Source organism: Hyla sarda, chromosome 7 (assembly GCF_029499605.1).
Source record: "Hyla sarda isolate aHylSar1 chromosome 7, aHylSar1.hap1, whole genome shotgun sequence".
NCBI classification, from domain to species: domain Eukaryota; kingdom Metazoa; phylum Chordata; class Amphibia; order Anura; family Hylidae; genus Hyla; species Hyla sarda.
Genome location: NC_079195.1, coordinates 24,753,174 through 24,768,538, shown reverse-complemented (window position 1 = coordinate 24,768,538; position 15,365 = coordinate 24,753,174). Strand labels below are relative to the sequence as shown.

The window sequence follows — 15,365 nt, the reverse complement described above, 5'->3', positions numbered from 1 at the left end:
TTCACTCAACCCTCGCGGAGGAAATTGACGCATGTATCCAAGTTAATCAATGTGAACATGACGAATTAAGCGTTCTACTAATACCGGGATATACATCTTAAACAACGAATGTAAGTATCGAGGAAGGTATTTATGGATGGTATAAACAAAACATCGTGCAGACATGCATCTAAGTGACTAGAAAATAAACACGCCTATTATTAAAAATCGGGAAAACGGATCTACAACAATTAATCAATGTGAATTGATTCAAACATCTGATCTGCAGGATGGACTAATTATATGAACGGACATAACAAGTAAGTAAATATATCCATCTACCATAAACTATGTGAAAGTGATCACGAAGACGATGAATACAGCACTATTGGAAGAGTAGAAGATAGGAAACACTGGTGGCTGTAATTTTTTTCTAATTAATAATTTTTGTAATGTTTTGAACCAATGTTTTTTGTGAATTTTTAAAGGTTCCCTTCATTTCCTTAACCAATCAAAATATAACATGATGATTTTGACGTGATAACGCACCTCCCCTTCTTGTCGACATTTTGTCTGGTGTTTATTTCTTGTGTCGACACTCAGCAGTATACAGGGGCAGTCAGTCCTATTTTTAAGGCCTAACCAGCAGCTTAACTTAACAGTACTAGCATAAAAATGTTTAGGTAATGTCCCAGCAGCATGAGGAGACCATATAGTGGCTGAATGACACAGCCCGGAGTTGGTGGCAGCATGAGTAGACCACAGGGCCTCACAATCCCTAAGATTAAAAGATGAATTTTAAATTAAAGTTTTATGGTAGCTAGTGCTACCTTAAAATTTTTGAGTAATGTACAAGTAGCATGAGGAGACCATATAGTGACTGAATGACACAGCCTGTAGCTGGCGGCAGCATGAGGAGACCAAATAGTGGCTGAATGACAGAGCCTGTAGTTGGCGGCAGCATGAGGAGACCATATAGTGGCTGAATGAAACAGCCTGGAGTTGGTGACAGCATGAGGAGACAATAGGGCTTTACAATCCTGAAGCTTAAAAGATGAATTTTCTATTTTATATTGAAGTGTTATGGTAGCTAGTGCTGCTTTTAAGTAATGTACAAGCAGCAAGAGGAGACCATATAGTGGCTGAATGGCACAGCCTAGAGTTGGCGGCGGCAGCAAGAGGAGACCATACAGTGGCTGAATGACACAGCCTGGAGTTTGCGGCAGCATGAGGAGACCATAAAGTGGCTGAATGACACAGCGTGGAGGTGGTGGCAGCATGAGGAGAACATATAGTGGCTGAATGACACAGCCTGGAGTTGGCAGCAGCATGAGGAGACCACATAGTGGCTGAATGACACAGTCTGGAATTGGTGGCAGCATGAGGAGACAATATAGTGGCTGAATGGCACAGCCTGGAGTTGGCGGCAGCAAGAGGAGACCATAAAGGGGCTGAATAACACAGCCTGGAGTTAGCGGCAGCATGAGGAGAACATATAGTGGCTGAATGACACAGCGTGGAGGTGGTGGCAGCATGAGGAGAACATATAGTGGCTGAATGACACAGCCTGGAGTTGGCAGCAGCATGAGGAGACCACATAGTGGCTGAATGACACAGTCTGGAATTGGTGGCAGCAAGAGGAGACCGCATAGTGGCTGAATGACACAGCCTGGAGTGGGCGGCAGTATGAGGAGACCATAAGTACTCAGTGAACAATTCCAAGAATTTGCTAAGGAGTATTTAAACTAGGAAGAGGGGGAAAAAGAGTGAAAATCCATGAGTCCAATTGCCCCCCGAAACAATGCCAGAACATGTCAGTAGCACAGAGGTTAAGAAATGAAAAGCTCAGAGTCCTCTCTACAAATGCTGCAGTTTAGGTAATAAAATCTATGAACTTGGGTCAATAATGGCATCTGAGAATATAGATTTATTGGCTGTTACTGAGACAAGGTTTATTGAAAGGAATGACTGGGACATATCCATACCAGGGTACTCTTTATACAGAAGAGACAGAGAAGGCAAGAAAGGTGGAGGAGTGGCCCTATATGTGAAAGAAAGCATAAAATCTAACCTAATACAAATTAGTGAGGCCAACATAGATTCAGTTTGGTAATCATGCAGTAACTCCTGTAGGTGTGATATACAGACCACCTGGCCAAGTAAAAGAATAAGATGATCTACTAGTTGAAGAAATAGCTAAAATGACAATGAAAGGAGAAGTTATCATTATGGGAGACTTCAATCTTCCAGAGATAAACTGGAAAACCAAAATAGCTAGTTCTGCCAGGAGTACAGATATTCTAAATTCCCTACTGGAATTATCTCTACAACAAGTGGTTGAGAAGCCAACCCGGAGGGAGGCCATTTTGGATTTGGTATTCACAAATGGGGATTTGGTATTATAGGCGAAAGCTTGGGATCTAGTGATCACCAATCAGTGCGGTTTAATATAAGAACAGTGAAGAAGTCACACCACACAAAAACAAAAGTTTTAGATTTTAGAAAAACAGACTTTTCAAAAATGAGATTAGTCATAAATGAGTCCCTATCAGACTGGAACGGATTACATGGAGTCCAGGAGAAATGTGACTACTTAGCCCCTTAAAGAGGTACTCCGGTGGAAAACGTTTATTTTTTTTTTTTTTATCAACTGGTGCCAGAAAGTGAAACAGATTTGTAAATTAATTTTACTATAAAATCTTAATACTTCCAGTACTTATTAACTGTTGAATACTACAGAGGAAATTATTTTCTTTTTGCAACACAGAGCTCTATGCTGACATCACGAGCACAGTGCTCTCTGCTGACATCTCTGTCCATTTTAGAAACTGTCCAGAGCAGCATATGTTTGCTATGGGGATTTTCTCCTACTCTGGAGAGTTCTTAAAATGGACAGATATTTCAGCAGAGAGCACTGTGCCCATGATTCAGCAGAAAGCTTTGTGTTCCAAAAAGAAAAAAAATTCCTCTGTAGTATTCAGCAGCTAATAACTACTGGAAGGATTAAGATTTTTTAATAGAAGTAATTTACAAATCTGTTTAACTTTCTGGCACCAGTTGATTTAAAAACAAAAAACCTTTTCCACCAGAGTACCCTTTTAACCTCTTCAGGACACATGTCGTACCGGTACGTCATGGGACCCTGGTACTTAACCCCTTAAGGACCAAGGACGTACCGGTACGTCCTTGGTCCTGCTCTTCTGATATAACGCGGGGTTACACAGTAACCCCGCGTCATATCATGGCGGGCCCGGCGTCATAGTGAAGCCGGGACCCGCCTCTAATAGCGCGCAGCGCCGATCGTGGCGCCGCGCGCTATTAACCCTTTAGCCGCGCGCTCAAAGCTGAGCCGCGCGGCTAAAAGTGAAAGTGAAAGTTCCCGACTAGCTCAGTCGGGCTGTTCGGGATAGCCGCGGCTAATCGCGGCATCCCGAACAGCTGACAGGACAGCGGGAGGGCCCCTTCCTGCCTCCTCGCTGTCCGATCGCTGAATGAAAGCTCAGTGCCTGAGATCCAGGCATGAGCAGTCATCCGGCAGAATCGTTGATCACTGGTTTCTTATGAGAAACCAGTGATCAACATAGAAGATCAGTGTGTGCAGTGTTATAGGTCCCTATGGGATAACAATGATCAGTGTGTGCAGTGTTATAGGTCCCTATGGGACCTATAACACTGCAAAAAAAAAGTGAAAAAAAAAGTGAATAAAGATCATTTAACTCCTCCCCTATTAAAAGTTTGAATCACCCCCCTTTTCCAATAAAAAAAAAAACACAGTGTAAATAAAAATAAAAATAAACATATGTGGTATCTCCGCGTGCGGAAATGTCCGAATTATAAAAATATATCATTAATTAAACCGCTCGGTCAATGGCGTGCGCGCAAAAAAATTCCAAAGTCCAAAATAGTGCATTTTTGGTCACTTTTTATATCATTTAAAAATAAGACCTATCAATGCAAAAATGGTACCGTTAAAAACTTCAGATCACAGCGCAAAAAATGAGCGCTCATACCGCCCCATACACGGAAAAATAAAAAAGTTATAGGGGTCAGAAGATGACAATTTTAAACGTATTAATTTTCCTGCATGTAGTTATGATTTTTTCCAGAAGTCCGACAAAATCAAACCTATATAAGTAGGGTATCATTTTAATCGTATGGACCTACAGAATACATATCAGGTGTCATTTTTACCGAAAAATGTACTACGTAGAAACGGAAGCCCCCAAAATTTACAAAACAGCGTTTTTTTTTCAATTTTGTCGCACAATGATTTTTTTTCCCGCTTCACCATAGATTTTTGGGCAAAATGACTGACGTCATTACAAAGTAGAATTGGTGGCGCAAAAAATAAGACATCATATGGATTTTTAGGTGTAAATTTGAAAGAGTTATGATTTTTTAAAGGCAAGGAGCAAAAAACGAAAATGCAAAAACGGAAAAACCTCCGGTCCTTAAGGGGTTAAGGACCTATGATGCACATGTACGGGCGTGGAAATTTCGGTCCCTGCCGCACAGCCGGCAGGGATCGGACCGGGGTGACTGCTGATATCGATCAGCAGGCACCCTGCGCAAATGCCCAGGGGGGTCATCAAACCCCACCATGTTGGCGATCGCGGTATATCGCAAGTGAATTCACACTTGCGATTTGTGCGATTCCGGGTCATTACGAGTCTATGGTCACCCGGTGATCCAGAATATAAGGGGGATCGCGGTTGTCCAAGACACTCACGATCCCCCTGAAGGGATAGGAGTGAGGTGGCAGGGGTGCCACCCCTCCTATCCTTGCTATTGGTCGTATAGATGCAACGACCAATAGTAGATCGGGGGCAGGGGGGGGGTTACTTTCGGTTTCCCCGTCCTGCCCACCCACAATAGGTGGGGCAGGATGGGGAAACCGAGAGGGGCCGGCGCCGAAGGTCACTTACCGATCTGCGGAGGCTGCGGGTGACGGTGATCGGCGGGCGGCGATGTCGTGCAGCTGGCTCCCTGAATCCTACGGAAGCCGATGAGTTGCCTAGCAACATCTGGAGGGCTACAGTCTATACAGTGGTCTCTATACTCTAGCCCTCCAGATGTTGCAAAACTACAACTACCAGCATGCCCAGACAGCTGTTTGGGCATTCTGGGAGTTGTAGTTTTGCAACAGCTGGAGGTCTACAATTTAGAGACCACTGCACAGCGATCTCCAAACTGTTGCCCTCTAGATCTTGCAAAACTACAACTCCCAGCATGCCCACACAGCAGTTTGCTGTCTGTGCATGCTGGGATTTGTAGTTTTGCAACATCTGGAGGGCCACAGTTTGGAGATCACTGTGCACTGGTCTCTAAATTGTAGACCTCCAGATGTTGCAAAACTGCAAAACCCAGCATGCCCAAGCAGCAAACAGCTGTCTAGGCATGCTTGGAGTTGTAGTTGCATACCCCAGCTGTTGCATAACTACATCTCCCAGCATGCACTTCGGCGATCAGTACATGCTGGGAGTTGTAGTTTTGCAACAGCCGGAAACACACTGGTTGGAAAATGCTGAGTTAGGTAACAGAACCTAACTGAAGCCTTTCCAACCAGTGTGCCTCCAGCTGTTGCCAAAGTACAACTCCCAGCATGCACGGTCTGTCAGTACATGCTAGGAGTTGTAATTTTGAAACACCTGGAGGTTTGCCCCCCCCCCCCCCCCCCCCATGTGAATGAACAGGGTACATTCACACAGGCAGGTTTACAGTGAGTTTCCTGTGTGAAGTTTGAGCTGCGGCAAATTTTTCGCCGCAGCGCAGACTCCTAATGGGAAACTTACCGTAACCCGCCAGTTACAGTGTTGTCAACTTGTGGGGTGTTAAGGCTCACTGGACCCCTTGTTACGTGCCTTGAGGGGTGTAGTTTCCAAAATAGTATGCCATTAGGGTTTGTTTTCTTTTGCTGTTTTTGTACCATAGGGGCTTCCTAAATGTGACATGCCCCCCAAAAAACATTTCAGAAAAACTCACTCTCCAAAATCCCACTGTCGCTCTATCCCTTCTGAGCCCTCTACTGCGCCCGCCGAACACTTGACATACACATATGAGGTATTTTCATACTCGAGAGAAATTGGGTTACACATTTTAGGAAGATTTCTCTCCTTTTACTCCTTGTAAAAATTCAATAACTGAATCTACAAGAACATGCGAGTGTAAAAAATTAAGATTTTAAATTTTCTCCTTCAATTTGCTGCTATTCCTGTGAAGCACCTAAAAGGTTAACAAACCTTTTGAAAGTCATTTTGAATACTTTGAGGGTTGCAGTTTTTATAATGGGGTCATTTGTGGGGTATTTTTAATAAGAAAAACCTTCAAATCCACTTCAAAACTGAATTGGTCCCTGAAAATTTTCGATTTTGAAAATTTTGTGAAGAAATTGAAAATTGCTGCTTTACTTTGAAACCCTCTGATGTCTTCCAAAGGTAAAAACATGTCAACTTTATGATGGAAACATAAAGTAGACATACTGTATATGTGAATCAATATATAATTTATTTGGAATATCCATTTTCCTTATTTGCAGAGAGCTTCAAAGTTAAAAAAAATGCAATATGTTCTATTTTTTCATCAAATTTTGAAATTTTTCACCAAGAAATGATGCAAGTATCGACAAAATTTTACCACTAACATAAATTAGAATATGTCACGAAAAAAACAATCTAGGAATCAGAATGAAAGGTAAAAGCATCCCAGAGTTATTACTGCTTAAAGTGAAAGTGGTCAGATGTGCAAAAAATGGCCGGGTCCTACAGTGAAAATTGGCTGGGTCCTTTAGGGGTTAAGGATGCAGCTCATTTTCACCTTAAGGATGCAGCCTTTTTTTTTTGCAAATCTGATCACTGTCATTTTAAGCATTAATAACTCTGGGATGATTTTACCTTTCATTCTGATTCCAAGATTCCAAGGTTTTTTCGTGACATATTATACTTCATGTTAGTGGTAAATTTTTGTCGATACTTGTATCATTTCTTGGTGAAAAATTCCCAAATTTGATGAAAAATTTGAAACTTTAGCATTTTTTTAAGTTTGAAACGCTCTGCTTATAAGGAAAATGGAAATCCCAAATAAGTTAAATATTTTTTCACATATACAATATGTCTACCTATTATATTACTTTTTGATCAAATACTTTTTGATCAAAAATGTATACTAACTACCTGTTAGTTTTTGATATTATACTGAGAAGCAATTAGATCATTATACAAGATTTTAGATGTGCGACCATGCCTGATTTTTCTACCTGAATTCCCATTGTGTTTTCTATCCCCTCTTTTTTAGTTTTTTGTTTAACATGTGTCTGCACTCTTCCCCACCCCCTCAGCCCAACCCTATATAAGTAGTAGTTAGCTACACAAGGGCCATTTCTTTCCTAGCAGCTTCCCAGTCTGACTGGTAGAGCATGGTAAATGTGCTGTAACACCTTGTTCACACTGGTGTGGTGCTGTGCGGCGTTTGTTGCCGCCGTGTCTGTGGGGGGTGCTGCCCATAGACTGGTTTGAGTGGCAATGGGGCCGCTCTGCCAGTGGGTCGTTCCCCCCCCCCCCCCCGTGGACACTGGTGCCGAGGTGGTGGTGGTCGCCGCCCGGTGCTAGGCCATTTTATGCTAGGGACGTTAGGGACCCACTCTGGATAGGTGGCCTTGACGTGGCGAGTGAGCTTGTACTTTTTGATCAAAAATGTATACTAACTACCTGTTAGTTTTTCATATTATGCTGAGAAGCAATTAGATCATTATACAAGATTGTAGATGTGCGACCATGCCTGTTTTTTCTACGATTCACATTGTCTACTTATTATATGTCTATTTATTATTTCATCATATAATTTCATCATAAAGTTGACATGTTTTTACTTTTGGAAGACATCAGAGGGCTTCAAAGTTCAGCAGCAATTTTCCAATTTTTCACAAAACTTTCAATATCGGAATTTGTCAGGGACCAGTTCAGTTTTGAAGTGGATTTGAAGGGCCTTCATATTAGAAATACCCCACAAATGACCCCATTATAAATATTGCACCCTTCAAAGTATTCAAAATGACATTCATTAAGTGTGTTAACCCTTTAGGTGTTTTACAGGAATAGCAGCAAATTGAAGGAGAAAATTCCAAATCTTAATTTTTTACACTCGCATGTTCCTGTAGACCCAGTTTTTGAATGTTTACAAGGGGTAAAAGGAGAGAAATCTTCCTAAAATGTGTAACCCAATTTCTCTCGAGTAAGGAAATACCTCACACTGACATATATGTGTATGTCAAGTGCTCTGTGGGTGCACTAGAGGGCCCAGAAGGGAAGGAGCGACACTGGGATTTTGGAGAGTGTGTTTTTCTGAAATGGTTTTTGGGGGGCACGTCACATTTAGGAAGCCCCTACGGTGCCAGAACAGCAAAAAAGGGAAAAAACCCTAATGGCATACTATTTTGGAAACTACACCCTTCAAGGAATGTAACAAGGGGTACAGTGAGCCTTAACACCACACAGGTGTTTGACGACTTTTTGTTAAAGTTGTATGTGTAAAAAAAAATTTTCACTAAACTGCTGGTTTTCCCCAAAATGTTACATTTTTAGAAGGGGTAATAGGAGAACATGCCTCCCAAAATTTCTAACCCCATCTCTTCTGAGTATGGAAATACCCCATGTTAGGACGTAAAATGCTCTGCGGGCGAACTACAATACACATTTGGCTTTTGGAAAGCAAATTTTTGCTGGCTGCTTTTTGGGGGCATGTCCTATTTAGGAAGCCCCTATGGTGCCAGAACAGAAAAAAAAAAGAAAAATACCCACATGGCATACAATTTTGGAAGCTTCACCCCTCAAGGAACTTAACAAGGGGTACAGTGAGCCTTAACAACCCACAGGTGTTTGACGACTTTTCATTAAATTCAGATGTGTAAATGACATTTTTTTTTACTGAAATGCTGGTTTTTAATTTTTACAAGGACTAATTGGAGAAAATGCACCCAAAAGTTTTAACCCCATTTCTTCTGAGTATGGAAATACCCCATGAGTGGACGTCAAGTGCTCTGCTGGTGCACTACAATGCTCAGAAGAGGAGGAGCGCCATTGGGCTTTTGGAGAGTGAATTTGTTTGGAATGGTAGTCAGGGGCCATGTGCGTTTACAAAGCCCCTCGTGGTGCCAGAACAGTGGACCCCTCCACATGTGACCCCATTTTGGAAACTACACCCCTCATAGAATTTAATAAGGGGTGCCGTGAGCATTTACACCCCACTGGCCTTTGACAGATCTTTAGAACAGTTGGCTGAGCAAATAAAAAAATAAATTTTTCATTTTCACTGAGTACTGTTCCAAAAATCTGTCAGACACCTGTGGGGTGTAAATGCTCACTGCAGTCCCTTAATACACTACGTGAGGGGTGTAGTTTCCAAAATGGGGTCACATGTAGGGGGGTCCATTGTTCTGGCACTATGCAGAACAGCCCAGGTGTGAACCTGAATTATCAGAAAACACAGTAATTATTGGAACCTGTGGTGCACCAAAGCAGGTGGAGGTACATCATCAGGGGTCAAGTCCTGGGAAAAAAAAGTGTGGGAACTCAACCAAGATTTCCAATCAAGGTCTTACTAATGGGAACAGTGTTTGTGCTGTGGAAAAAGTGCTCAGTTCCCACACGTTTCTGCCAGACTTGAGCCCTGTAAATCATCCAGTTGGGCTAAAATAGTGTTCATGACCGGCAGCAGGACATTGTGGAGGTCACTTTGTCACTCTCACTTTTAGTCTAAATCCTTTTGAAGAACTCTCCAATTTTGCTTCTGTGATATCCTACTACTAACAGTGACTCAATCGCTTTACCTGAACGCACCGTTTATAGCCACCCACATATACACATTTTCCATCAGCCCAAGTATTTTCATTTTAGGTATTAACCTTATATATAGCACAGTATCAGATGCTTTTAAAATATCCAGACATATGACATCTAGAGACGGTCTCTTGATCTTGCCTCCCCTGTAAAAGCCGATCAGGTTAGTTTCACAACACTAATCGCTTACAATTACATTATAAAGAGATGGAATAATTCAGTCTTTATACCCACAACAGGAGTTAACAGTCCTATAAACTTAAGCATAACTTTTTGAATTAAAGACTCTGTGGAACAGATCTTCTTATTACAGAATCTTTGAATTTTAGAAATAAGGGTGTGTCTATAATGTTACGTATGTCCTACTTTACGTTGTGGAACTCCTTAATGGTGCTCCATTACAATGACTGATGGAGGTTGGGACACCAAAAACCAACGAAATCTGACAGGTCCCATTCACGGAGCTTCGAACGCTGATGTGAACATAGCCTTAAAGGAGTACTCCGCCCCTAGACATATTATCCCCTATCCAAAGGATAGGGGATAAAATGTCTGATCTCGGCTGCGGCATTCCATTCATCCAGTGCACGGAGTGAACTTCGCTCCATGCCGGATGACTGTCAATGTGGGGCGGAGGCTCGTGACTTCACGGTCATGCCCCGCTTGTGACCTCACAGCCACGCCCCTCAATGCAAGTCACGCCCCCTCCCATAGACTTGCATTGAGGGAGCGTGGCCATGACGTCACCAGCGGGGCATGACAGTGACATCACCAGCCTTCACTGCTGCACCCGATGCTCTAAACAAACGCTGGTGCGCAGCAGGGAGGTTGCGGAGGTCCCCAATTCTGTCTAATTCTGCATTTCTTGCTTAGTTGACAGGTGATATTTTATATAATTAAATTCAAATTTGGTTCATATTTTTATTAAAATGTTATATGCTACAATGAGGTGAATGACAATAAAGTAGCAAAATAAAGACACAAACAACTATAATAAAGTAGATGTTTAGTTGGCGGCAACGGTGCTGGAGATCCAGGAGTTGTAGTTGCAGACCTTGGTGTAGACACCAGGATAGTTCCTGAGGGCACAGCCATATCCCCAGGAGACAACACCCTGGAGCTGTCCATTGCAGACCACGGGTCCACCAGAGTCACCCTGAGGAGACACAGAGAGATTTTGTATTAGATATTGATAATACTACTATTCTATATCCAACTGTGAGACTGAGTATCTACTTCTAAATCCCCTACTGTAGATGCAGCAGTAATTGCCTCACCTATGGGAGAGGTGTCCCCTGTTCTCCTGATAGGTGAGTGCCTCATATTTTTATTTTATTTTATGGATATATCATACAGTATATAATCTGGTCTTTATAAACTATGTATGTTTATTTATTTATTTAGTATATCCTTTCAACAGTCATTATTGTAGATGACCGAATCAATTCAGCAAAAATCAGATTCAGTCTGAATTTTACAATAAAAATGTTAACTTGTCAGAAACCAAACTTTTTCAGATTTGTTTTGTTAGTTCGGTGATGCTGTATGCATCTCAGCTTCAACTCAATATATTCACTAAATTGGGGTTCTTGCACCTGGCTCGGTCACCTAATATTCTGTTCATGAGCAGGGACTCCAGTCTTTGACAGAAGTCCCTGCTCCTGTACATATTTTTCTGAGGTATTCACAGTTTTGTTAATCTTTAATTATTAGTAATGTAAATTCATTGAAAAATTAATAAAATAACGACACTTTAAGAGTTATATAAATAAAAAAATATATACGTTTTGAATGAATATCTTTCCTTAATATAAAAATTAAAATGAAATGAATACGACTAAGAAGAAACATTACCTGGCAGGAATCCTTGCCTCCTTCCAGATATCCAACACAGATCATGTTGCCGGTGATCTCTCCGGGGTAGGCGTTGCTACACTGGGAGGCGGTCAGGATGGGGGCGTTCAGGCACTGCAGGAGGTTGGGCATGCTTGCTGCAAGTAAAAGAATATAAAATATTTGTATTTTATATGTTTACTGATCACTGGGATCTTTGCTTTTTAAACAGATACCAAGTTCCTGTACATTATCACTCTCATACACTACACTATAATAGTGTTGAGCGCGAATATTCAAAATGCAAATTCTTACCGCAAATATTGGCACTTTGTGATTTTGTGACCATTTTGAATATAACGCTATATTTTCGTAACAACGAATGTTAGTTTTTTTTTCTTCACGGTACACATCACAACAATGATATGAACTGTGTATAAAAAAAAGGGATCATCCCTCCCTTCTTCCAGCTTGTGGTCCAAAGCTTGTGTGTAACGCGAATATTTCGTATATGCGAATATGCAAATATTCAGGAATATCGGCACTTCCAGAGGACACTGATCCCTCCTTTATTTTACCTTTAAATAGGATAGGTTAGTTTAGCATATAGGTTCTTATGTTCTAGTTTAGGGTATAGTGTTGAAAGATATAATAGCGCATGCGCACAAAAATTTCATTACGATTTTTGCATGGAAAAAAAAGTAAACGAACATAGCAAATATGTGAATTTCGCGACCATAGGAGGAATATTCGTCCATATATTCACTAAATATTGTGATTTTGAATATGGCTCCTGCCGCTAATCACTACATTATACTATAACTCCATGACAAAACTTTTTGGCTTTCACACAGCTTTTTTTCTGCCATTGTTGGAAACCTGTCACTGCAGTTTTTGAGCTGAAGCCAGTATTTGATACAAAAAGAAAAGGAAATATAAAGGAAGGACTTATACTTCTCGTTCCACTTCTGACTTAGGCTCAAAAACTGCAGGGGCAGTTTTACAAAAAACACCAGAAAAAACACTATGTGGACACCTAGACTTTTCCAGACAATGCTAATACTTGCACAAGTGCAGATCATTCTCCATCTAAGCATTTCATAAGATGGAAAAACATGACAACATTTTAGTTTACATGATGCTTTATCGGAATGTGCTAAAATGTAGCACCTTCCCATCCTGATCATTGTTGGTGTTCTACATGGGGTCTCATCAATGTAACATTTGGCGATGGTTAAAGGTTCTGACAAGGTTTTGATTAGTGAGACAATTAAACAAGAAGCATAACCCTGTTCCCAAATAATACCACTTGTTTTCATTGAGAATCTTTTGGTGGATGACTTACTTCCACTGCTGAGGGTGTTGCCCCATCCGGAGATCAGACAACTGGTTCCGGCAGAAGCGCAGCCAGTGGGCAGACCAACAGCCTTGACGTAGGAGTTGAGGGTGGCAGCAGAGGCCAGCTTGATCAACAGGATGTCATTGTCCAGGGTTCTGGAGTTGTAGCTTCCATGTCTGATGACCTTGGCGGAGTTGATGAACTGTTCGGTGCCTTCACTGGTAGCGATGTTGTGTTCTCCCAGTCTGACCTGAAAGCTCCTAGATGAAAATAGAGAACAGTAAGAAGACTGAAAACTATAGCTCTTAAAGGGGTACTCCACTGCCCCAGCGTTCTGAACATTTAGTTCCAAAATCTGGGTGCGGGTTGCGGGGTCGTGACATCACAGCCACGCCCCTTCAATGTAAGTCCATAGGAGGGGGCGTACACTCCCTCCCATAGACTTGCATTGAGGGGGCGTGGCGTCACAAGGGGGAAGACTCACATTAGCAGTTTTTTTCTTTTTAAATTTATTTTCTTTCTGACAACAGTGCTCTCCACTGACACCTCTGTCTGTCTCAGGAACTGTCAAGAGCAAGAGAGGTTTGCTATTGGGATTTTCTCCTGCTCTGGACAGTGCCTGACATGGACAGAGGTGTCAGCAGAGAGCACTGTGGTCAGCCATTTAAGAGTTTTCTAATACCACAAAGGGCCTTTGAGACCCCTCAGACACACAGGGTGAGATTATATGTTTTCTTCACCATCTTACGGCTTCATTACAGATCATAGAGGCATCAATGGCTCCAACACAATAAAACATGCAACATTGTTCTGTGGTTCCACTTAGTTAATAGGTGACTTCAACTGAAAGGTTTAGTCTTAGGTTGAATAGAAGTAACTTACGCCTTGTAGCAGTGAGCAGCAGAGATCACCCAAAGGTTGTTGATCAGGGATCCACCACAGAAGTGGTAGCCGGAGTTCAGAGACACCACGTAGGGGACGGAGTTCTTGGTGCAGGTGTAACCTCCTACAATCTTATCATCATCCTCAAAAGCAGCTGAGAAGGATATAATGGACCATGTTATATACTCTTACTATTGGTTTCTCATGAATGTTACATTTTAGAGAAATTAAATGGATGATCAAGAAAAAGAACAGAACCTCAAACCTAGTAGAACAGAAAGATGTCGGAGGAACTGGAAGGAAGGACCCACAAGACTCACCAACTGCTCCGAGGAGCACACAGATCAGAAAAAACTTCATGGTGGATCCGAGATGAGTATGGAGTGTGAACGACTGATATTTATACCCAAAAACTTATCAGGAAATCACCCACTGTTACGCCGAGCGCTCCGGGTCCCCGCTCCTCCCCGGAGCGCTCGCTACACTCTCTCCGCTGCAGCGCTCCGGTCAGATCCACTGACCCTTTAAAAAAGGCCTATCCAGCAACATTAAAGATGTTCTGGCCGCACGAGAAATTCCTGCTAATCTACATGAACTTATTCACCTAGCCACTCGCATTGACATGCGTTTTTCCGAAAGGCGTCAGGAGCTCCGCCAAGATATGGACTCTGTTCGCACGAGGTGTTTCTTCTCCTCGGCTCCTCTCTCCTCTGGTCCCCTGCAATCTGTTCCTGTGCCTCCCGCCGTGGAGGCTATGCAGGTCGACCGGTCTCGCCTGACACCTCAAGAGAGGACACGACGCCGCATGGAGAACCTCTGCCTGTACTGTGCTAGTACCGAACACTTCCTGAGGGATTGTCCTATCCGTCCTCCCCGCCTGGAAAGACGTCCGCTGACTCCGCACAAAGGAGAGACAGTCCTTGATGTCTACTCTGCTTCTCCACGTCTTACTGTGCCTGTGCGGATGTCTGCCTCTGCCTTCTCCTTCTCTACCGTGGCCTTCTTGGACTCTGGATCTGCAGGAAATTTTATTTTGGCCTCTCTCGTCAACAGGTTCAACATCCCAGTGACCAGTCTCGCCAGACCCCTTTACATCAATTGTGTAAACAATGAAAGATTGGACTGTACCATACGCTTCCGCACGGAGCCCCTTCTAATGAGCATCGGATCTCATCACGAGAGGATTGAACTTTTGGTCCTCCCCAATTGCACCTCGGAAATTCTCCTTGGACTTCCCTGGCTTCAACTTCATTCCCCAACCCTGGATTGGTCCACTGGGGAGATCAAGAGTTGGGGGCCCTCTTGTTCCAAGGACTGTCTAAGACCGGTTCCCAGTAACCCTTGCCGTGACTCTGTGGTTCCCTCAGTAACCGGTCTCCCTAAGGCCTATATGGACTTCGCGGATGTTTTCTGCAAAAAACAAGCTGAGACTCTACCTCCTCACAGGCCTTATGATTGCCCTATCGACCTCCTCCCGGGTACTACTCCACCCCGGGGCAGAA

General features: G+C 42.6%; 1 protein-coding gene across 1 annotated transcript; it reads right to left on the bottom strand.

Annotated features, from left to right (window-relative positions):
• Nucleotides 1-10,738: 10,738 nt before the first annotated feature.
• LOC130283098 (trypsin-like) lies at nucleotides 10,739-14,223 on the bottom strand. The gene is made up of 5 exons (XM_056532284.1): nucleotides 14,184-14,223; nucleotides 13,864-14,050; nucleotides 12,988-13,241; nucleotides 11,664-11,800; nucleotides 10,739-10,965 (listed from the first exon to the last, which is right to left on the bottom strand). Exons 1-5 carry the CDS (start codon nucleotides 14,221-14,223, stop codon nucleotides 10,816-10,818), a joined length of 768 nt encoding a protein of 255 aa, XP_056388259.1. The 3' UTR covers nucleotides 10,739-10,815.
• Between the last annotated feature and the right edge of the window lie 1,142 nt (nucleotides 14,224-15,365).